The sequence below is a fragment of the Oratosquilla oratoria genome, chromosome 35 (assembly GCF_046742065.1).
Source record: "Oratosquilla oratoria isolate Oo_2021 chromosome 35, ASM4674206v1, whole genome shotgun sequence".
NCBI classification, from domain to species: Eukaryota; Metazoa; Arthropoda; class Malacostraca; order Stomatopoda; family Squillidae; genus Oratosquilla; species Oratosquilla oratoria.
Window position 1 is genome coordinate 11,666,483 of NC_134811.1, and position 25,000 is coordinate 11,691,482.

General features: G+C 42.5%; 1 protein-coding gene across 3 annotated transcripts in view; it reads right to left on the minus strand.

Annotated features, from left to right (window-relative positions):
• Positions 1 to 25,000, minus strand: part of LOC143018537 (uncharacterized) — an 85,733-nt gene that overhangs the window by 1,073 nt on the left and 59,660 nt on the right. For all 3 annotated transcript variants that reach the window (XM_076173974.1, XM_076173975.1, XM_076173976.1), the window contains exons 2-4: positions 18,050 to 18,228; positions 4,292 to 4,805; positions 1 to 977 (exon numbers count right to left, since the gene is read on the minus strand). The exon at positions 1 to 977 is cut by the window's left edge and continues 1,073 nt beyond it. In XM_076173974.1, coding sequence (XP_076030089.1) covers positions 1 to 977; positions 4,292 to 4,609 — 1,295 coding nt within the window. In that variant the 5' untranslated portion in view covers positions 4,610 to 4,805; positions 18,050 to 18,228. The remainder of the gene's footprint in view (positions 978 to 4,291; positions 4,806 to 18,049; positions 18,229 to 25,000) is intronic.

Sequence of the window (25,000 nt, forward strand, 5' to 3'; positions counted from 1 at the left end):
ATGTGAAGCGAGTCCAGAAGGGGGAGCTTATTCGCAAGTGCGAGGAGCTTGGTTCCGGCTCCCCGGTACCGGTAAGGCGTGGCGGCACCTCCCACGATGGGCGCGTTGATGGTCAGGTTCCTGAGGGAGGGACACCTGTTTGCCAACAAGTAACACTCGTCATTGCGCATATCGTACAGGGTCTTACTGTCGAGGTGTAAGGACTCGAGGGCGAGGCGGTCGCATTTGGTTAAGACGCGGAAAATGACGTTCTTGCAGTGGGACCCGTAGCCCTCCTCGAACAGGTTTGTCCTCCAGTCCAAACATACGAAGCGGATGTCTGGGTAGAAGGCCAAGAGGAGGACATGAAACTCTTGTGCTACGGCGAGCGAGCCGTACCCGAGCTCCATCTCCCGCAGTTTGGGGAAGGACCTCGAGATGTCCGACTTCCTGTTCTCCCGAAGGGCGGAGTAGATCTCCTCCTTGGAGGCGCCGAGGAAGAAGGCGGAGCAGAAGGCTTCGAGGGAGATAACCTGCCAGGGAAAGCTGTGCAGGAGGAAGAGGCTCTCCAGACGAGGACAGGCTGACCCTAAAGTCACCAAGAACTCGTCCGTTATGTTTATGTGGGAGACCGTGATCGAAGTGAGGAAGGGCGCCCTGTGGAGGATCGCCTCCGCGACCACCGGGTACATGGCGCCATAGAGACGCAGTCCCTCCGTCGGATAAGGCCCCAGGAGGCAGATCAACCTGGCTGTCCACCTCTCCCACTTGCAAGGCACGACGCAGAGGCGGTCCTTGTCGCCGAAGTCCCGGTCTACGAACACCTCCGTCAGGAGCACCAACCGGAGGAGGAGGCTCGCCAGGTGGACGGGGAAGTCCGAATCGTATTTGGGGTTGACGTCGGTGTGGAGGTCGAGGGCGTGCTGCAGTTCACGACCCACTTGGGAGCTCCTCCGGGGCAGAGTCTCCCACCAGCTTCGGACGGCGTTCAGGTGGCGCTGGAAAAAGAAATGGAAAAGTCTTGAAATGTCCATCACCGAGAAGAGACCACGTAAGGGAAGGGGCTATCCCTTAGATTCTCTGATCCCCTCCTTTATATTTAAAATATCAATGCAATAGTGGCGGTTTATTCCTCATCAAAATAGAACATATAACCTAAATAATGGCAAGGATTTTATTAGAATGTACAGCATACAGGTTATTATGTAATCATGTAGTCGTAAAACTATGGGTTCATCAATGAATAACGCATCCATGCTTTCCAAATATATTTTGCATACATGTATTCATGATACATGTATACATAAATACATGCACAGAATATGCGCGCACACACAGTATATATGTAATACATATATATATATATATATATATATATATATATATATATATGATACACCGGACTCAGAAATAGATACTTTAATCCCAACTTTTCGAACCCTGTTCGGGGTGCGTCCTCAGGGTTACAATGGTGAGGCAGTTAGATCCTCCTTTATATACAAGCATAAACACATAAAACATGTGGTTCACACGGAGAGGACCGTGGGAACCCCGTCACTAGGTCGGGCTACTCTCGCCCATCCCTTCCCACGAACCTCCTGTGATCTAATGTCCGGGAGCTGACCTGGAGTCCCGCGAAGGGGGTCGGGGTTACCATGTCTCTCACATCCGGAAATCTCTTAGTGGCTAAATGTCACCATCCTACTCTTGGTCACGCAATCACCTAAATCCTCGCTTGCTGCCGGATGTTTGCCCTTGCCCTTATGTAGATGGGGTTAAGTGTGACGGATCTGTTGATGCTGTCATTGTCGCTGGCCCAAGCTTCCAAAAACAGCCTGCTATCTTTTTTGCTGTTCTTGTACAAGACATCCGCGCCCTGTCACTCACATTCGTGCTGATGTTCCCCGTAATATGTGAATATCGTCGAATTCGATTCCTTCCTGTTCACAGCTCTGCCTTGTTCTTTTGTAATTGAATTGTTCCCCATTGAGTAATTCATTGATGATCTCTTTGATTATTTACTCATTTCTAATACATTATATTTTTTGGCATTAAAGTTCATCTTCCACGTTTGACTCGATACATATTTAGATATTGTAAAAAAAAATAGTCTTCCCCATTCTTTTATTTTTCTTATGACCTTCCACGTTTGACTCATTGCATATTTATTGTCTAGATATTGTAAAAAAAAATAAATACAGTCTTCCTCATTCTTTTATTTTTCTTATGATCTTTGCTTTATCTACAAACACAATGTAGCTTGTACTTTCCATCATGTCCGAGGATTAGGATTAGGAGGACAAAAGGAGGAAGAGTGAAATGAGAACGAAAAAATAAAGGAGGAAGAGAAGACGATCGATAGACAAAGGCACAAGAAACAGACGAGTACAGAGATAAAACTAGGGAACAGGAAAGGCTATTAAGAAAGGTTGAAATGAAAAATTCGAAGAAGAAACTAGAAGACGAAGAAGAAGAAGAAAATGAATCGATCACCGAAGTCCTCGTAAGCATGACAGTGCAAATACTCGAAACTCGTGACAATAAGAAGAGGCTTCTGTTTTCACTTCCGTCATCCAGCAGCAGTGATTTCTTAAAAAAAAGAAAAAAAATGTAAGTCTAAACCTCGAGGCCGCTTCCAAAGTCGCCTCGTCACGCTCAACTCGTTTCCAGAATGAGACTGCAGATAGTATCCGAAATTCTATATTCCGTAAAAGGAGAAGGGTTTGCGTCAAGAAGCGCCTTGCTGCGACTGAAGCCTCCATGAGTACTTACAGCAGGGCAAGTGGCAGTCACCCGTGACAGACGGGGATTGAACGGTGTAACGGAGGCTTAACAAGCTACATAACTGTTGTTCTGAGTTTCACTGACTGTAAACCTGTAGCCCCACAAAGCAGCTCGCAACGATCTTTGGCTCTTCCCACAGATCTTGATGGCAAGATACTTTGGACGGGACGGTGATGTCTGACTGAATTAGTGATAGCAGTAACAGGACGTGGGAAAAAGTCGCCGGATGTCATTTCTCCTTATGTGAAAAGGTGGAGGAAATGCAGACGAAAATGACTGAGAGATATTGGGCAGACACCCCCTCTGGCCCACATCTCCAGAGGGAGGTGAAGTTGTTGTCGGGTTTTGGAGCCGGGGTGCCTCTGGGAGACGATTCTTTCCAACGTCCGTCTCGCACAAGCCACTACCTCAAGTATAACCTTGGAGTCTGATTGGCACTGTGTCACATGAACCCCTTCGCTCCTGTGACGAACTCTTGGGCCAGGCAGTTCCATCAGCCGGGGGAAAGAACAATACTGTAGCGAAGGGGCTAAGATTCCCAATTTTTACACACACACACACACGCACAGATGGGGGAGAGAAAGAGAGAGAGATGAGGGGAGAGAGAGACAGAAACAGAGAGAGAGATGGGGGAGAGAAAGAGAGAGGGAGAAAGATACAGAAACACACAGATGGGGAGAAAAAGAGAGAGAGAACGGAGAAAGAGAGAGAGACATCAACAGAAAAAAAACATACAGATAGAGAGACAGACAAATAAATAGTAAGAAAGACTGAATCGTGATGGCATGTTGGGGAATCCAGTCAGTTCTTCATGATTAGCTTTCACACAGCAAGTGAAAACAATGGCTTTCAATCTTGACCTTCGATTCAGAGATATTGGAAACACACTTCTTCGCAAAACTCACTCGCTCACCACAAAGACTCCAAGATTCGTTTCTCAAAATGACATCGATAATCATTCATCATAACGGCGCTAAAATTAAATGCGAAAAGAAGACTCGATAACCAAGAATCCATGTCAATAGCGTTAAGAATGACCTTGAAGTCAGACCTTACCAAGGGGTAGTACCTCAGTCTGACGTCACAACTGACCGTGTCGTTATATATTACTGTGACGATGTAACTTATGACGTCATACCGCTTGCTAACGGTACAACTCAAGATCATGTTACGGGTCATTATGATGTCACAAGTCACTTCAACATCACCGTAACGTTAGAACTCGTGATGTCACAACTTCCCTTGACGTCTCAATTCACAATGACGTCACAGATCACCATGACGATAAAAATTAATATATCCACCACGACGTAAGAATAATAAACTATCTTAGAACTCATCACGAAAACGTTAAAACTCATCGTAATGATGTCAGAACAAATCCTAGTTAAGTCATAACTCATTACATCGACATTAGAAGTTTACTCACCACAGTGAGAGGAAATAGCCGCAAGAGTGCTCACGACGGCTGTGTTAGGACTCACCAAACGCCTCGTATATCAGAACCTACCATCACATCACAACTCACCACGATGACGTCGGTCGTGCTCTCCCTGTCACCATGGAGATGTTCGACGGGAGGCGGCGTCAACATATTCATTCCTAGGTCACCACCGCCGTAAGTCTCCCTCAGTTCGATCACGTCGAGGGATTCGGCGATCCCGCAGGCGTCGCAGTGCCTCGGGACGGCCACGGTGGTCGTGTGCACCCCGGAGCCCTCCCGTCGCCTCCTCCGCTTGGCGTCGATGGTCGTCCTCACTTTCTCCCGGAGGAGGACCACGAGCCGTCGCGTGAGGACGGACGCGGCCAGGCTTTGCATGGACCGCGGCTGACGGTTGGTGCTCATGATGACGTCACAGCGCGGCAGGGAATGGGCGGGGCGAGGTCGAGGGTTGGGGGGAAGACCCAGAAGGTGGTACCAGGGGGAGGAGGGCGGCCTTGCTATACGCCGCACCTCGAGCCACCCGCGCCCCGAAAGCACACCAGGTTAGTTGTCATCTCAACCAATTTCACGCATGAAGGGTCGACGGCTGTATTCTGAGCTGCGGAAGACAAAAGTTTGGTTACACATCTCATACATACGACAGAAATGTATCTGTACACATCAAATATCGGACTGAACCATGGTCGACTGGTAAATATCTCCATTTAATCCTACGGACTGTAGTTTAATTAAATTCATGACAACTAATAAACATTATGAATTTGTGTATCTTCGACAGGAAGACATAGTAGGATGTTTCCCGTATGTATGGGATATGGGGCAACCTTTTTAAGCGCGCGTGCCAAAATCGGCCAATATTCGATATCAAACGTTTCTACGTACATACATATACCAAGGCTTTTTCCCCCTTCCAAGGGAGGTAGCCAAAAAGGGAAAGGCATAAAAACACTCCCACCCATTTCATCCCTAAATACACTCCACACCCCTCCCACCCTTCCTCTCATCTGAGCACCTCCTGGATGACGGGTCATCCCTGCACCCTGCCCACCGCCCTGGGTCAGAAGCAGTGTCGCAAGACACAGCAAGGCCGCTTCATTTAATCGGCGACCCCCCCTCTCCGTCCCCCCTTGCATATAAGGAGAGGACGGGGAGAAATCCCTTCGGGCTGCGTCAAAATTTACTCACACATACTACCCCCCCCCCCGCACATTCCTCCTCATGCAATCACAACATCATCCATATACGTGCCAAATGAAATTGCTGGAAACATTTGTTTACTGTCTTTTGAGTATTGGTGGAACCTTTAGAAAAAAAAGGTAAACAAAAGAAAATTGTAAGTGTAATTTTTATCTCTGTATCACTGCCCTGGGTCAGAAGCAATGAAGAGACAGCACATCCACAAGGCATTATGCACACACACACACACACACACACATATATATATATATATATATATATATTATAAAGAACTGAAGATTAACTTATTTGTTGAGTTTTACATTTCAACTCCATTTGGTTATTTTCTTAGGTGTCTGTGTATCGTGTGCCGTAAACAAGTCGTTGGACGCGTGACAATGGTTGTCCAACCTTGGGATATATGGGGAAGGGGGAAGCTTTTGAGGACCGTCAAAATTTTTTAAATAGTAGAGCTTGTGTTAGGGTTGGAAATGGAAAGAGTGACAGGTCTGAGGTAAAGGCAGGGCTGCGCCAAGTTGTATAATGGTTGTTTAACATGTACATGAATGGGGTAGTACGCGAGGTGAATGCGAAGGTGAGGGCTTGGAGACAGTAAGTGAGAGTAGAGGGAAATGGTAGATGAGCCAGTTATTGTTTATAGACGAACATGCTGGGACAGAGGAGGGTCTAAGTTAGCTAGTGGCGTAGTTTGGGAAGGTATGTGAGAGAAGAAAACTGAAAGTAAATGTGGGCGATAGTAAGTAGGAGATTAGATATGTTTGGGATGAAGTGCTTAATAAGTATGGTGGGGGACGAGGATAGTGATAAATGGGGAGCTGAGGAGAGCAGGCGTGGAAAGAGCTGTCACATAGGGATGATCTAAGAATACAAGGGTGGTTTGGATATATGGAAAGAATGAGTGAAAAAAAAGTTTAAAATAGTGTGGAAGGCAGGGGTGGATGGAGTAAATTTGATTGGAAGACCGAGAATGGGATGGATAGATGAGATAAAGGGAACTTTGGAATGTCTGTTGAGCATGGAAGAGAGGGCAAGAGATAGGTGTGAGTGGGAAGCAATTGTGAATGGGATATAAATTGACGTGGCCCAAAGGAAATGTTTCTTTTTCTCTGTATTTCTTGTGAGTGGGCAAGTGGGGGGGGGGGCGGCGGTCGCCATACAAACTAGCTTCGGCTGTCTGGCCTTGCTGTGGTGTTGTGTCTTACTGCATTGCTTTTGACCCGGGCAGTGGGCGGGGGTCAGGGATAGTCCTTCATCCTCAAGGAGCCTAGATAAAAGAGGTAACAAATGAATGATGGATGGATATGAGATGTGTGAAGAGTGGGTGCATACCTTGGCTGGCAACGTCCCTTATAAGGGAGAGGCCCTTTAGTATCTGTATCATTAACTGTTATTATTGCCTTGTCAATTTTCGTGTTGATCGTCTAAGACTGCAATGGAACAACATTAGTTCTTTATCCCATTCTAATCAGTATAGATGTGATTTTTGTATGTAGGGGCAAGTCGTATATAGGGGCGACATGTACAGTCACTACTGAGAAAAAAAATATTGCCAGTATAATGACACGACAATACCTCAGAAATTTGCCTTACGAAGAGAGGCTTAGGCACCTTAACTTACACTCTGGAAAGACGCAGATCGCGGGTGATCTAATAGAGGTGTTCAAGTGATCAAAGGCTTTAACAAGGGTGATGCAAACAACGTCATCATATTAAAACAACAGGGCAGGACTCGCAGTAATGGTTATAAACTGGACAAATTTATATTTAAAAATGAAATAGGCAAGAATTGGTTTACTAATAGGGTGGTTGGCGAATGGAATAAACTTAGTAACCATGTAGTAAGCGCTGAAACTATCAGTTGTTTTAAGAAACGATTAGACAACTGTATGGATGGGGATGACAGGTGGTGTTGGATACGGAGCTGCAGTCTCTTGCAGTCTCCTTCATTCTTATGTTCTTATGTTTATGGTTAAGTTTTCCCGCGGAATATGTTTCCACGAAATCCGATGTCTTTACTCTGCCAATGTTATTGTAAAATTGTATTTCACCCTTATCCTCATATTACTTCATATAAAACTATTTATTTTTATAATAATCATTATAATTTTATCCTTGTATAATAACCAAACCTATGTACATACATATATAAGACTGTATTTGCATATATAACCTTTTCATCATCCACTCGGGAGTGTGTACTAAGATGTACAGAGATTCACCAATACTGTCTTACTTCGCGGCACACGAATCAAGCAAAGTGAATTCTCACTTCCTTCATCTTCAATATTTCTTAATTCTGGCCCTCCAGCCCCCCTCCCCATCTTATCTTTCCTGTCCTTAACATACTACAATTACAGACATTTCCTACACATATCTTTCCCTCGCTCACATTAACAACTTTTAATAATTATCGATTATCACATTAACTGGAAAAAATCAAGACCACCTGCCCTCTGGAAGTGATTACCAGGTAACATTTTTGTTTTATCGTAGGTTGATGTAATATTTCGAGTTACTGAAATAGTGTCCCATGGTTGAGAATAGGTCATGGTTCATTTGGTATATTTGAGTACAAACAGTGGCCAAATAAAAAAAAATGTCTCCTTGACGTTTGAAAGAAATTTCTGTTGCCGAGCCGTGTTCGAAGGCGAATCTTGAATATAATTTTTTTTTCAAAATAAGTGATAAAACATTACAAAAACGTTTATTTGTTGAGATAATGATTAAATAACATACCACATATTCTTCAAATATATGTTGTTAAGTTCAATTGAAATTACATTTTAGATGCAATATGAAGTGTCAAAGTGTGTCGTACCACACTCAACATGGGTCGCCCCCGTTTAGTTGATTTTGCATCTACTGTGATTTCTCAGTTCAAAAACCGAATTCTAAGAAATATTTTCCCACTAATAGTACGACTCACCCCGATATTACCCTATTTATGTTTACATTTAGTTGAATACACAATCGGATCAGATCAGTGGAGAGAATACACCTGGAAAAATATATTTTTCGGAAGTGCACACCTACGCGATATAGTATTAGAAAATTAAATATTAATTTTGTAAATTATAATACATCAACGTAACATACGTTTTTCTTGTCGGAAATTAATAAAAAATGCTAAAAGCATATACACTAACGAACATAGACCCCTAGAAGGACTGGTAAGTCCCCTGCTCGGCATCTATAAGTTAGCCCCAAATCGAAACGGGTCTGAAAAAAAAGGCCAAAAGGCTATAACTTACCGAGCATGTGTGTCTGCCCCACATCTATCATAACTCTTACTTCCTTCCATTTCATTCTCTCCTTCCACTAAACTCCCAAATCCCCCCTCCCTTCCTCTCCCCCATCTTATTTATCCTGCCCTCTAACTAATCTTGGGTCCCATCATTTTTCACTACAAATGCATGGTAGAGCATTCTTTTTAGTGTCTATTAGGGGGTTTTAAAGGACAAGGAATTAATCTTTTATAATTTCAACTTTCTACAATGTCATCTAAAGGTCATAGGAAGTTCAAATCACATTAAAAAAAGGCTATATCAGCCAAAATATTGTATATTTTCTCACTTAGAATAATGAAGTACACACTGTATGTTGCAGTATGTAACATAATATATGATAATACACAGAAACACATGTACAGCACTATGAAACAGCTTGGTACAAAACTACTTATCGATATAGAAAACGGTGTTATTTTTTTCCATAAGTTTCTCCTTCCTTCTGAAGCAGCCGAGCTGTCTATCTTTGTCACTTTTATCAAGTACAAATGCTTTTAAAAGAATATTTGCTAAAGTAACACAAGCTCCTTTAAGTCCAGCCATTGGGCTGTCAATACAAGATAAATATTTACTCAGATGATATCGGCAGCAATACAAGTTGCACTCTTCAACAAGTCTGTAAACTGAGTGTACGAAATGTACTGTTGAGAGCAGAGGTACAGTTAGCCCACCTCTACTTAGATTCATGAGAAAATGTGAATTAATACGATCTTCATCGTCATGCTTAGTTTCAGCACTTACAATATGAGCTTGAAATTTGTGTTCCAAATGTCCAGCTAAAAAAATAACTTTATGTTTGACAGTATCACTAGTCTGAAGTAGGTTTTCAGAGTCAGCTATAGTGATGTCAACTTGATCATCATCAATGTAAATGTCAGAGGTGCAAGGCACGTCATGAGACTGGTGTGGCACTCGTATTTCAAAAGCGCATGGAGGTTCTTGGAATATGCAGCTGCCTTAATATCAACAACGTCAATATAGAAATTACCCCCACTGCGTTGTCTGGCTTGGCCAAAAAACTTTTTATGGGCATCATCTGCAACACCAGGTAGTACATATTAGAAGTTGTGATGTGTCAGTAACAACTCTGCAGCTTCAACGTTGACTCTTGTAGACACCACAAAGGCCTCTGCTGTTTGCTTTGTGAGCTTTTGCGTCCGACCCCGTCCACCTGACCATGCACAAGTAGATATAACTTCACAAGTATCATTAAGTTCCTTGAAGCTGGTGCAGTTCTTGGTCCACGGTTGACGACACTCATCACGCATGTTGATACCAGAATACCGATCTTTCACATTCATCATGTGAAACCAATTAGTGATAAGTTCAACAAAAATGATGGTTCCCTCATTAATGTCAAGTTTATCCATTAGAGTTGAAAGAGCAGCAACAGTCTTATCGTGGAAGATGTGGCAAATAAAAGGCACGCTTTGTAAGGGAGTAGGGTAAACAGCTGTGTATGTTATCTTGGTAAGACGGATTTTGTTTTTCCGGTCATCATTGTACAGTGCTTCAATGTCTTTCCATCGTGCAACATATGCTTTTCCATCGGTTGTGAATGAGTTCCTTATTATGCAGTTATCCAGTTATTTCTTATATTTTTAAAAGAATGAACATAGTCAAACACAAGAAAGGCATAAGAATTGATAGTGTCTATAAATACTTTACCAGGGCCACCCAATTTAACATAACATGCAACATTTGTATTGCAATTATCACATACACAAGAAATTATAGTTCCACCAGCTTTGTTAACCACTACAAAAGCTTCTAGTAGAAGTTCCTTGAGTTGATCCGAATCAAGTTTTGCAACAGGGTTAATGCTTAATATATATTTAGGGCCACCATGATGGCAGACAACCTCAACCACCAAAGCATGTGTTGCGAGAACTTTGGAATCACCAGAAGCATTTTGAGCATAACCAATGATACTACTTTGGTGTATGGTTCATTTCTATAGTTGCCTCGACAACCATAAACAATACACTTCTTCGGCACTGTTTTGTCAGCAGAAAACCCTGAAATGGAAAATGTGTTTAAAAATCAGTTATATTGATGTATAGATAAATAGAAGCACTGATAAATAGATAGATAGATACTTCGAAGTCGTATCACAAGATAACAAGTATATAACACACCCTCTCACTACTAGATTAAGCGTCAACGAAATAATGGGGAAAGACACCCCCACGATTTTTTGTTCCGAAAAATCGCTGAAAATGAGCAACAAACCACTTCAGTTCTCAGCGACCACGTGCACATCACGTGCACTGTTTGTAACGAACCTCCGCTTGTGTTAGATTATATATCTATCTATCTATCTATCTATCTAAAGAGAGAGAGAGACGTAAAACATATACCTTTTCAGTATTTAAGGGGTTTATAACATCATGAAGTGGTGGGCTGGTAGTGGGACCCAAGTTCCGTACTCCGAGAGCGCTAGTTACCAGTCCTTCTATTTAAGGGGTCTATGCTAACGAATGAAGCTACGATCATAGGGTCGAGACGCCATGTTGTCTGTCCAGTTCCGCTAAAAACAAATACACTACCGAACAAAGCTGTGACCATAGGATCTGGAATACGCCTTCAGTACTTCCGTATCACTTTGTTAAAACAGTGCTACGGAGCTGAGATTCGTGCATTTCTTAAAGCTATGCAACCCCTGTACATCCCACAGTTCGATCAAATACCAAAACCGGCCGTCAACATCCCTGATGACGACGACGACGACGACGACCCTGATGACCTATAGAATTACAGGCATCGCATCACTTAATGTAGGTTAAGTTAGGTTAGGTTACAATAGACGAATTTATACTTTCATTTCTTTGACCACCGCATCAAAACAAAGATGGCGTCTCAAGCAACCCCAGCTGCTCCGTTTCTAAGCTTTTAGCAAGCTTTTCTGTTATTGATTCCCGCCAAGAAAAACGTATATTATGTGGATATATTACAATTTACAAAATTAACATTTCATTTTCTAATGCTATATCGCGTTGGTGTGCACTTCCGAAATTAATAAAACAAAAATGAGGGAAATGTGTCTTAACGTTAAAGTACGGTTCCAATTGTCTGCTCGATAGAATCTAGAAACAGCTTGAGACTCAGGTCGGTTTCCAGCAGATGGCACAGACAGAACCCAAACTACGTAGCGAAAGCTTGCGTGGAGCAGTGGGTACCGTTTCTGCTTTATACACGTTAATCCCAGGTTCGATTTCTGGTAAGTTGTTCCCATCACACTTCCCTAACTTCTCACCCGTTTTCTGTCATGGCGGACATCAGAAGTGTAGTGGACCAGTGTCGCGTTTCAGTATCAGCACCAAGTCAATTTGGTCGAGCTTATTACACTGGTTTCAGACTACATTCACGACCACAAGCTATTTCGACACATCCACAAATGTCACATGCATTCCCCATTTTCCATAAAACATGACCGATCCAGATGAAGCCACGGTGGTGAGGTACAAAGGGTGTGTCGTTCTCAAGGAGATAGGAAGGTTTTGCAGTGAACCATTAAGGCTGGAGACACACACACACGCGCGCGCGCGCTACAAGGTGGTCTGAATGACTTGTCTCCTCCGAAGAAAAAATGTCATGTCATTCTCACAACATCGTTGCGACTGATGCAAGGCGGCGGGCGAATAAGTAATCTGACGTTCAGATTGTTTCAAGCAGTTAGTTGTTGGTTATATGATCAAAAGTTAGTGATCCAGAGTGTTAGATAGACGGAAAGACGGACAGATAGATAGAGAAGAAGAGAGAGAGAGAGAATGAGAAAGAATCGTCACCGTGTCCTTTGTAAAATTTTACCGAGATAAAAAAGAAAAAGAAAATACAATCTTTTGTATAATTATGAGGTATCTTTTGAACGCACTATCCCGACCAGGAATACGGATAACATAATTACATGCACACAATAATCTAATAACTTTAGAGGTATTCATGTGAACAAGAGCCACACAGCATTGTTTAAGCTAGAAGTTAAGCTCTATTCACAAAGGAATGTTCAGCCATCATTTAACTGTTGTTATCCCTACTTTCCCCCTGTTCCCTTTAAATATCTTCTTTTACACTCCCAAGCCTCCACCTTTTCATTTCACTATGCTCCTGTGAGGAAAGGGGTGAAAATTGTGCCAAAAAAAAAAAAAAAAAAAAAAAAAACTCCGGAAGGAAGACTTCAACTAGAGGCCTAGTATTTGGCTCTTTGAATGTACGTAGATGTGGAACAAAGAAGAGCAAAGAGGAGAATGGTAGCGTGTTTGTGAGAACTGAGTGAACCTAAACAAAGAGGAAAGGTGAATTCGAGTTTGGGAGTACAACTCGTGTACCGGGAGTGGAGAGGGTGATGAGGGATTTTTTAAAATTCTCTTTATTAATTTATTTATTCATCTGTCTATTTTTTATAATTAGATTAGTGGAAGGAGGTGTCATCAATACCATTGTGGGTAAAATGAGGATATCCAAAAAAAAAAAAGACATGCACAACGTTTCGCTTGTCACAACTTTACCAAGTCCATACATTGTATTTCTTTCGATAGACTTGTCGGTGACTACCAATTACATATAAAATGAGAATAGGCTGAGAAATACGGATGCTTGCAAGTACATATGGCCCTGACAGTAATAAAAGTGAGGAGAGGGAAGAGTTTTGAAATTATTTATACGACTGTGTGGAGAGTTTTATAAGGAATGCGAATATTATAGTGTTGGTGGATTTAAATGTTAGGGTAGGATTTGAACCAGTAAATAAAGTATGGTGGACCAGGAAGGAACGAAAACGGAGAGATGTTGGAGATATACACTGAAAGAGGATTGATGACTGGGAAAGCAGTGTTCAAGAAGAAAGGCGTACATGAGCGTAAATAGCCGAGGATGGTTCGTGGAATGGTAGTCGAGTATTAATGAATTATGTAATGATGGTTGGAAGATTTTTTGGACGTGGATATTAAAGGGTACAGAGCAGTGGAGTGTTTGACTACTATCTGGTGGAAACAAATGAGTGGATGTTTGATGGAAGGGGGGTGGGGCAGAGAAGCTGAAAGTTAAGTGAGTTAGAAGAGAGAGGATGAATTCCAGGCAAATTTGAGAGATGTATTGAATATAAAAGAAATGGGGGGATATTTTTTTATGCATTTTAAGGAGAAAGTATTGAAGTATGCAAAACTGATGTGACGATGAGACGAGAGGGAAGAGTAGCGAGTGATGGAATGAAGAGGTGAATGTAATGTTGTAGGAAAAGAAGAGTGCATGCGGAAAGTAGTTGCAAAGAAAAATGGCGAAACAGAGAGGTAGACTGTTGAGGATGAAAACAAGGTGAGAGAGGCCAGAGAAAAGAATATGTGAGGCGGAAGGTGTTTGCCTGAGAATTATAAGATTAATAAAAAAAAAATTTGGAAGGGAGTGAAAAGAGTGCTCAAGTAGGGTAGAGAGTAGAGGGTAGGAGGAGCAGATGGACAATTTTTGATGGAATAGAAAGGTGTGAGAGGGAAACGGGCGGAGTATTTGAAAGAAATGTCGACTGTAGAGGAGGACAGGGATGGTGTGACTGTGGAGGTGGGGAATGCTAAGAGAAAGACACTGATGGGTGAAGATAATGATACAACAATTGCTAAAGAGGAAATATACAAATAACTGTGGAAAACATGAAAGCTACAAAGGCATCTAGACTGAATGAATGCCATACGAATTGTCTGACAAAAGATGGCGTGGTAATAGTGAATGACTGGTGAGATTGTTCAATGTGTGTCTATGAGAAGGAAGTGTCATGTATAGTCCTAATATCCATAGGGAAAGGAGACAAGCGTGAATGTAGTAGCTTTAGAAAAATAAGTCTGTTGAGTGTGGTCATTGAGACGTATGGGCGTGTAATGATTGCGAGGATTAGGAGACAGAGGGAGGGAGTGGTTGGAAAAAAGTAGAATGAACTTGGGGAGAGGAAGAAGGTGTGTAAACTGACATTTTGCAGTACCTCATATATATAATGACCATTTAACAAAAAGTAAGGGTGTTTTGGGGGCTTTTGTGGGCTTTCAAAAGGCGTATGATAGGGTTAACAGAGAAGCTTTGTGAACTGTGGTATAAATATATGGTATGAAGAGTTTGTTAGAGTCAGTAAAAAAAAAGGCATGTGTAAAGATCGGAAATAGAGTAAAAGTTTGAGGTGAATGTGGGGGTGCGTCAGGGTTGTGCGATGTCGTCATGGTTGAACAATGTGTATATGGATAAGATGATAGGGGAGGTAAACGCAGGAGTGCTAGGCAGAGTTTTGGGATTAATAAGGGAGAAGAGGAGGATAAGGTAAATGAACGAATTGTTTGCGAATGAGACTGCGCAGACTAAACCAGTTGGTGACTGAGTTTGTAAGGGTTTGTAAGGAAAGATACGGGCAAAATTGAAATGATGAGATATACAAAGAACGATAATGATTGCAGGTTGAATGAGTGTGTGGAGAGTGAGAACCTTAAGGAAGTGGAGGAGTTTTAAGTGTCTGAGGTCATAGGTGGCGGTGAATGGAGGGTTCAATGTGGAGGTGACTTGTACAGTAAAGGAAGAAAGTAAATGTCTGGGTGGATTTTTTTTTTTTTTTTTTTTTTTGAGAAATTAATATTTGAGGATGAATGCAAACAGAAAGTTGTATGAAAGACTGGTAACAGAACTGTGCTATATGAAGTAAAGACTTGGAATATGAGGTGAAAAGTTTAAATGTTTTTGAGATGAGACATTCAAGAAACGTGGCAGATGTTACAAGGATGAACAGAGTAAGAAATATAGATATATATTAGAAAACGGGGGTAGGAAGGAAGCTGTTGGGTTGAACGGAATGTGCTGAGGTGATTTGGAAAGATTGAAAGAAGCAAAGAAAACGAGGAAAACAGAAGCGGGTGGAGTGACCTGAGGAGGAAGAACGAAAATGAGGTGGATGGATGGGGTTCTGGATACACGCGGTTTGTCTTTTGGGCTGGAAAGAGTGTAAAAGATAAGAGTGAATAGAGGGAGTGAGTGAGAGAGGGAGGCAGGGAGAGAAGGAAGGTAGGAGTGAGGGAGGGTGGCAAGGAGGGAAAGAGGAAAGGGGGGCGGGGAGAGGAAGGAAGGGGGAAGGAGTAAAGGAAGGAGAGAGAGGAATGGGGGCAGGGGATGGGAGAAAAAAAGAAGGGGGAGGAGGAGGGTAGGAATTGAAAGAAAAAGAGGAAGAGGAGGAGGAGGAGGAGAAAGGAAAGCTAAAGGGAGAGATAAAATAAGAAAGGGGAGGAAAGAGAAGTATGAGGATGAGGAAGAAGATAAGAATGAGGAGACAGTGATGAATATAGTTACCCAGAAGAAGACTGACTGAGAGATGATGAGTGATTGATCTGACAAAAGGTGAATAAAACTGGACAAACGATGGACACACTCCCATCCACCCACCTATCTACCGGCAGGGGTCCTGCGGGGTATGTCTCTAGAGAATCATTTTTCCAGTCATCGTCGAAGTACATCAACATCCCTAACTCTTTCGGACCCGGCACAATACCTCTTTCAACTCTGAGTATTCCCACATAAGGAAAACTGACAACCGGCAACTGATCCCCTCTTCTACTCCTACTCCTAGCCGGCCACAGAAACAGCACCACATAAATGCAACACAAACAACATCCCAGAGATTTTTTCTCAGAGAGAAGATCTTTGGGATGGACCAAGGACGGTTGTCGTTTTCTGTGGGGTTCTCAGTCAGAGGAACTCGAGGCAACAGTCGTCACTGAATCAAATCTGTTCGGTCGTGAATGAAGTGCCTCGACCTGGAGGTCCTTCGATCAATGACGTCATCAGCTAAGGGCACGTAACACTAGCTTAAGTAGATGGAGGAGGAGGGGAAGGAGGAGGCGTAAGAGGAGGAAGAGGGAGAAGAAAAATAAGCATTTTCATTTTGTTAATACTATAAAGGACCAAGGCATGACTGTGACCACAAAGTTCATTAACTGTTGTTGGGAAACACATCATTAGGTTTTCTGTGGTTAACACTGCCATACTATTTTATTTAGAGGAAGACCGGTCCTGTTGGGGCAGAAGACTCGCATCGAGTGACGCTTAAAGATCACGAGGTAATTCAATCCTTTCAGTACCTTACTCGATTTGTATGTTTATCCTTTCAAGCACCGAGCGATTTTAGTCAGGTAAAAGAAAATCCCATCCTGACTCTAAAGGGACAAAAACTTTGACCCAACTACCAACAACAAAAAATTCGTTTACAAACATGACATTTCTTAGAATATTAAAATCTAAGGTTACCGTGGCTACAGATACCGTGACTAACTCATGATCAGATGGTTGTGAGTTCGATTCCCGGGACCCGCTGCGTGCTATGTCGCGTTGGTTCCCGACAGCCTTGGCCAGGAGGGGAAGCGACCCAACATCGGCCTTAAGAGAGAGAGAGAGAGAGAGAGAGAGAGAGAGAAACTGCTTGCCGCAATTGACAGGGCTCTGCCCTACCATGGGTTTCTCACTTCCCACTGCGTGAGAATTGGATGGTGAGTTTTAGCAGAGGGAACTCTTTCATGGGTTGACCATCACTATCGTCATTAACTCATGAACCCCTTCGCTACGCTGACGCACTTGATAGATTTTGTTCAGCTTTGCGGGAGACCTTTGCTACTTGAAGGGTCGAGGTGAATGGTGCCTCTGTCGTAATAACGTGTGACCCACCGCGCCTACAACTCTTCCCTTTCTGCTCTTCCGCTCTTGTGGAAACACAACGGCGCGGACGGACTGACCAGATCCATTAAAGGTTCACCGCAAAAATCCAAGGTTACTTAGGCCATAGGTTCCCGAACTGAGGTACGCGAGGAACTTGAAGGTGATACGTGAGCATTTTCGGGATTATGTGCGATTTTCAGCTGTTGGCGCCCGGGCATGGCTTCCGATGTGCAAACCTCGGATCGACCAGCTGATGGAGAAAGAACAGATGCATTCCTTGCGTAAAAAGTTAATGAATAATTTGTGTTCATTGTTGTTGGTCCATTTGTGTCCTACTTATGAATAGATTTCTGATCGAAATGTGTTTTCTTTTTTCTGGAAACAGGTGGTACGTAGCGACAGAACGGGAACCCCAAGTGGTTAAAAAAAAAAAAAAAAAAAAAAAAAAAAAACACTGCCTTAGATAGAGGCTTAAGGAAAATCACCCTAGCTTATATGAAATTCCACCGATTGCTTTGATAATATTGTCTTGGCCAATTCCAGGCGATTCAATTCAGCTGAGGGTAGGACCTCACTGAAGGGGCTTAGGCCATGATCATGCGCCTCCTCCTAACTCCCGACTCCCTTTCTCCATCTCCATCCTCTCCTCAATGCTCTGGTTATCTTCGCTCGTAATACAGTATCTTACCTAGCTCTGTATGGGGGCCTGGTGATGTAGTGGTTAGTGCTCTTGGTAGGAGTCTGTAATGTAGGCGGTTTAAGTCCTGCTTAGTGCATTACCGCTTCTCTGGGAGAAGTGGTCCGCCATGCATCTCGCCCGGAATCCCTCCTTGTAGCGGTCTTCAGGCTCCGGGGTGTAACCAAGTACTGAAAAAATAGAGAGACGAAGAACTTATTAAAAGAACCAATGCTCAATAGATATACATATGGACAATTCTAAAGTAATCTTATCAATACTCTAGGAAGATAGCAAGAGAATTCTCGGTCACTGTTAAAAGTAAGGGAAGGGTTGTGGCTGCCAGTAACAGAATCATCGATATCAACATCGTCAGTGAATATTGAGGTTAAAACCACATTACTAACAAAGCATAATAAAATAACCCCTTCTGTATAGGGCTCTGCCCTCGGCTGAACAACGAAATCTCCTGGGGCCGTATACACAAAACTTGTTAGCACTAACAAATAGCTGTTAAGGGTAACAAATTCCTGTTAAGGCTAACATTTAGCTGTTAAGCACTAACAGTGATACAGAAAACTTGTTAGGGCCTTAAAAGTACTGTTAAGATAAAAGTGCTGAGGAGGACTATTAAGCTCTTAACAAGTTCCTGTTAGTAGAGAAGATGGCGGAGCAACAACAACTAAAAAGATGACTGCGAGTTTATCGACAGCGACGGGACATATTTAACGAGTACAATGACGACGAACTCATCAAACGCTTCAGAATGAACCGTGCTGGTATAATAAAAATGGCTGATTTAGTGAGGGACAAACTTCAATCTCGAACAGAACGGAATCGACCACTGAGTCCTGAGACGAAGGTGGCAATTACCCTATGATATTTAGCCACAGGTAAAATGCAGCAGTGACGAATTTGGGACCTCGCAAGGATCAATCAGCCGTGTCATTACTCAAACAATTGATGCACTATCAGAACCAGATATCATATTGTAACTCAGTTTGTAAAATTCCTATTGACTCGCCAAGAAGTGCAAGTAAAACAAGCAGAGTTCATGGAAAACTGTAGGTTGCCCGGTGTTGTGGGTACCATAGATGGCACAAACATTAGAATTGGGGCTCCAAGTGTCGATGAACATTTATATGTAAACAGAAAACAATACCATAGCATCAACGTGCTTTGTCATGCCTCCCTCTTATCCTTGTGGTTTAAACTTGGCTTGAATCGCCCATTTATTATTATTTTTTCTCCATAATCACGTTGATCAAGAGGAGTGTTTCCTCTTGTGACCAGTTTGGCTTCCTTTTCTTTTTCTGTGTTTCTTCTGCCATGTCTATGTCCTCTGAAATTATTGTTGAGTCTTCTGTCGGAAGATTTGTCTGTGGCACGGCCGCCTGTACAATGCGCCTTCGTCAAAAAATATCTGTCGTTGGTTAATAAGTACTTCTAAAAACCCATACATACGATATCTATGTGCTATCATGATACTTTATTAATAAATTCTGAACAACTGCATTAATAACACTGTTTTATGTGTGCAATTTTTGATAATACGTCCATTTACATGTTCATAAGCTGCTAACTTCAGCGCTGTTTAGCGGTACTTGACAAACAGCTGTTTGCTAGCTAACAGTTGTTAGTTAAGCATTGGTGTATAACTTTTAGTGGTTTTCTGTTAGCTAGCAGAGATTGTTAAGGCTAACAAAAAAGTTTTGTGTATACGGCCCCTGGCGTTCTGTAAAACGAGATTTGTACAGTGTCAGTGTAGTGAGGGCGATTGTTCAAGACGACGGCTTCAAACCGCCAGCACACACACACACACACACACCTCAGCACGAGACCTCACCTCATCGACATCCCCTGGCGTTTGCCAAATTAAAATGTGGAGAGAGTGCCGAGGTAGCAAATGGCGTGGGAAAAAAAGGTGCCACTGATATTGCAACATAGAATGTTACAGCTACAAGAAACCAATGAATAAATAAACAAATACATAAGAAACTAGCGCCTCATTTGGCGGACTTTTTCTGGCTAATGCCTGACGGTTCCTTCCAGATGAGGGAAGCTCCCCTCCCCCCCCCCTCTCTCTCTCTCTTTTCGCCAGGCTCTTCCGCCTTGTCAGTATACATTATTTTGTTTCTGGCTAATCTAGTTTAGCGCCTCTTGATCTTTAAACTTCTAACTGCGGATGACGACTACTAACTTTATTCTGACTGTCGTCTGGCAATTTCACTTAACCGAAGGAGACCCTTCTCTTGCGCATCCAAAGGATTAAATCTTCCCCTCCAGCTCTTGTGCAGCCTGTGATCTCCTCGACCTTCTCGCTCGCTTCCTCTTCCTCCCCAGTCACAGCCTCCTCTTCCTAATCCCCATCCACCATTTCAGCTCAGAACCACCTTCTCCTCTGCTCCTGCCTTCTCCTCCCCTTCCGCCTCCTCAGACTCTTTTCAGACTCTCCCGTCACCCCATGACTTCCTCCCTCACCACGGGGCCTCCTGTCCGGAAGGCCGTCATTACACGTCATGTGAGCCTCATCACACACGCCTGGAGCTGGCAATCTCCTTAAAGGAAAAAAAAGAAGGTAAAAACATAACTAATGAGTAACATTAAACAAAAGAAAATATAAAAAACGAAGATATGATTATATGAAAAAAGAACAACGTAATAAAAATGTTGATAAATAATAATGAATAAATAAAATTACTTTGATAATAATAAAAAGGGAATAATGTTAGTAACGATGAATGAATTTGAATTTCACGTTGGATAAGGAGAAAAAATGTGGAAGGTGTTGCCAAGAAATGTTTTTTGGTTCCAGGAGACGACCAGCAAGGCGCGGGGGATTGGGCGGAGTTGTTTGACGTCAACCTGAACAAAATCATTAAAGATGTTCCCCCAAATGCCGAAGATTTAATTCCCAGATCACCACAAGCACCTCTCCTGTCACACAGGTTGTCAATATATACTTCAGACGTCCAGCTATTTAAGGTGGCGGCACGCTAGACTAGCATGCTACTTGGTTTTGCTATTTCGTTTGTGCAAAAACGACTTCGGTTACAATATTCTAGACTTCTGTAAGAACATCTCAATAATGTGTCTAACATTCGTATTTTAGGTTGAACTTTTCTTAGTTCGTCATTCAGGTTTTCATTATATGACGCAAAAGTAATTTGACATTTGGAAATTTGACAAACAAAAGATCGTAATCGATATCGTTTTCTACTCAAACGAAGTATCAAAAGCAAGTAGCATGCTAGCGAAAAATGCCAAGTGTACCGCCACCAGGTGATCGCACATTGTCAGAATCACAGGTTATAAGAAGCAACAAGAAAACCCAAGACATCTATTCCCCTTTACATCCCATTGGTTATGGCGATGACCCCTTAGAACTGAATAAAATCATCTGACGTCAAACGGAATAAATTCCATGAACAACCGAGGCAGTTCTGACACCTTCACCACAGTGGCATCGCCTTCAGCTGAAAGAAAGCGCCCCTGGCGTTGGCCGCAGAGGCCTGCAGAAGGGATGACGCTGGCGACGGAATTAGAACGAACGGCTTCGTTCTGGAACAAAGGTCTCACGGCAATATACTACTTTAGTGGAGAAGAAGAAGAAGAAGGAGAAGGAGAAGGAGAAGGAGAAGAAGAAGAAGGAGAAGAAGAAGAAGGAGGAGAAGAAGAAGGAGAAGAAGAAGAAGAAGAAGAAGAAGAAGAAGGAGAAGAAGAGGGAGAAGAAGAAGAAGAAGGAGAAAAAGAAGGAGGAGGAGTAGGAGGAGAAGAAGGAGGAGGAGGAGAAGAAGAAGAAGAAAATGAAGAAGAAGAAAGAGGAGGAGGAGAAGAGGAAGAAAGAGGAGGAGAAGGAGAAGAAGAGAAGAAGAAGAGAAGAAGAAGAAAGAGGAGAAGAGGAAGAAGAAGAAGCAGGAGAAGAAGAAGAGGACGAAGCAGGAGAAGAAGAAGAGGACGAAGCAGGAGAAGAAGAAAAAAGAAGAGAAGAAGAAGAAGAAAGAGAAGAAATTGAAGAAAAGAAAGAAGAAGAAGAAGTAGAAGAGCAAGAACAAAAAGAAGAAAGAGGAGAAGTAGAGGAGGAAGAAGAAGAAAAATAAAGGGGGTGGGTGGGTGGGGGTTGGGGTTGGTGGTGAATCGTGCCAGCCTTAGCCTTGACCACATCCTTCCCGTCACCTCTGGGTTACTTCGGTCGGGCCCTCGTCGAAGGTGTCTGTCCCCCTGACCCCTGAACTACGCAGCAACGAGTCTCGAGGTCTAAAGCGCCAACCACCACAATTTTTCACTCGTGACCTCCCTCCTTATCGAAGGGCACTTTTTTCTTCATTCGGGTAGTCACCTGTATACCTGGATTCAACACTCTAGCGTCCCTTCAAGAAGAAAGCCGCGGAATCAGTAAGCCTTTCAGTGACTTCTGACGACTTGTACACTTACTTTGGCTACTGTCGTCAGACGATTTTATTTAGGCGGGGAGTTGGGGGGTCTTGTGAGGGCTAACAGCCTGCAACCCTTTTTATTATTCTGGCTAGCGCCAGAGAATTCTATTCAGCTGAATGGACGCTTCGGAAATGAACGAGGCAAATTCAATGTAAGGTATAGATCACCAAAGCCACTAGTAGGCCTGACCTCAATCGGATAAAATCGTCTGGGTTTTGTGGGCATGAATGCATCATGCGTTTGCACCAAATATGATATCGCCCAGAGTAAAGGTACGTTTTACCCGGTGCTAATTAAATTATCGCTCAACCATGATCGTTCATGGCTAAGACGATTGTCTGAAACACTAAATCTTTGTTCATTATATGGGTCTATTTTGCTTCGAGCTGCAAAGTGCGAGGCTCATCATTTTAACCGAACTTACCAACGAGTTTACCCAAATAAGATGTCAGGAGGTATGATGCGCGTCACCCACCATTGGCTGTAGTAGGATAATACTCATCGTACTGAGCAAATCGTACTTCGCATCCCAACCATACAGCCTTAGCCAGAATAAAAAGTCTGATGTCCACTGGAATGATATTTGTAAAACTAATTTGGTCATAAGGTGTGACATACAGGGTGAAGGAATAAAATAAAAACTTTCTTTGCTGTAAAAACTCAAGAATATATACATATTTATATGTATATGTACCTCATGAATAAGAAGCACTGGTAATTTGTGTTTAATTATGCAAAAGTAACCACTAGGAAAGAGAAACTGAATGAAGCAGAGCGCTTTCGTATATTACATCTTCAGTGCAAAGTAAATAGGAAGGATTACATGCATATACTCATATATATTCTTGTAATCCTTTCTTCCCACGTACTTTGCACTGAAGATGTAATATACGAGAGCGTTCTGCTTCGTTTAGTTTCTCTTTCCCTGTGGTTACTCTTGCACACACACACACACACACACACACACACACACACACACACACACACACACACACACATATATATATATATATATAGTATATATATGTATATATATAAATATATATATATATATATATATATATATATATATATATATATATATGTGTGTGTGTGTGTGTGTGTGTGTGTGTGTGTATGCATGCATGTATGCATGCAATACTGTATAGGACAGAAACATACAGGAAAATTAATAATACAAATCTGACGACTTTATGTATTTTATGTTGAATAACCGTGGACGGTATTATTTGTCAGCTTAGCGGGACCTCTCGGCAACACTGTTTATTACAGATATTGTCTCGGTTGATATTTGGTGATTTTGCTCGGCTGAGGGTCAAGCTCCGGGTAAAATGGTGTTTCGGACCTAAAGAAACTCCTTTTCTCAATGTTGTTTTTGTTGTTATTGGGCAAAGATGACGAACTCTACACCAGAGACCCTTGGTCAGACTCCCGGATCTCATCCTCGACCTCTACGAGTATTACCAGTGAATTTGGGAAGTCACTGGGACGGGCGTGCCTGGAGCTCCCTTTGTGTGACCACTACACGGAGCAGCCACATCACCTCTCTTCATAACAAGGGGCCGAATTTATAAAAGATTTTAACCTCTAAGTCTAGACATAAATCCTCAAAATGGCGGAGGTTTTACTTAAAACCCTATGTGGACGACTTACATGCGTATGTGACATTCTTGACATAAGCATTTAGGTCGCCGACATAGGGATTTAGGTAAAATCTCCGCCATTTTGAAGATTTATGTCTAGACCTAGGGGTTAGGATCTTTTATAAAATCGGCCCCAGGAAGTCTGCCGGACTCCTGTGGTTTGAGAGAGAGGATGAAGCCTTTCATTTCTATAGCCTGGGCTACATAGCCTTTGGCTTGGCGATGTGTGGCGGGGAAAAGAATGACCTATCCTCCCCAAGGTACTGAAATGGGAGAGACGACAAAAGGGTTTTATACGGGTGTCGGTTGCTTATGGAGTCTGCGTGTGGTTTGAGGCGTCAACTCTCCTTTTCGGAGGAAAAGGCTCTCTGGTATGTATACTAGTATCGATACGTGTGTGTGTGTATTATTATATATAATCTTTACTTCTGCTACAACTGCTACTAATATTATCGTCATTATTATCATTATTATTATATCATTGTTGGTGTCATTATTATCATTATTACTATTATTTTTGTTATTATTATTACTATCATCATCGTTAATGCGACACTGCTTCTGACCCAGGGCAGTGGACAAGGTGTAGGGATGACCCGTCATTCAGGAGGTGCTAAGATGGGAGGGAGGGTGGAGGGGTGTGGAGTGTATTCAGGGATGGAATGGGTGGGAATGATTTTATGCCTTTTTCTTTTTGGCTACCCCCCTTGTAAGGGGGAAAAAGCCTTGGTATATGTATGTATCATCATCGTCATCATAATCATCATTATTATTATCAATTATTATTATTATTATTACCACCATCATTATTATCATCATCATGGTCACCATTACCATTGTCATTATCAATAATGATCAGGAAATTGAGAAAAACAAAAACGAA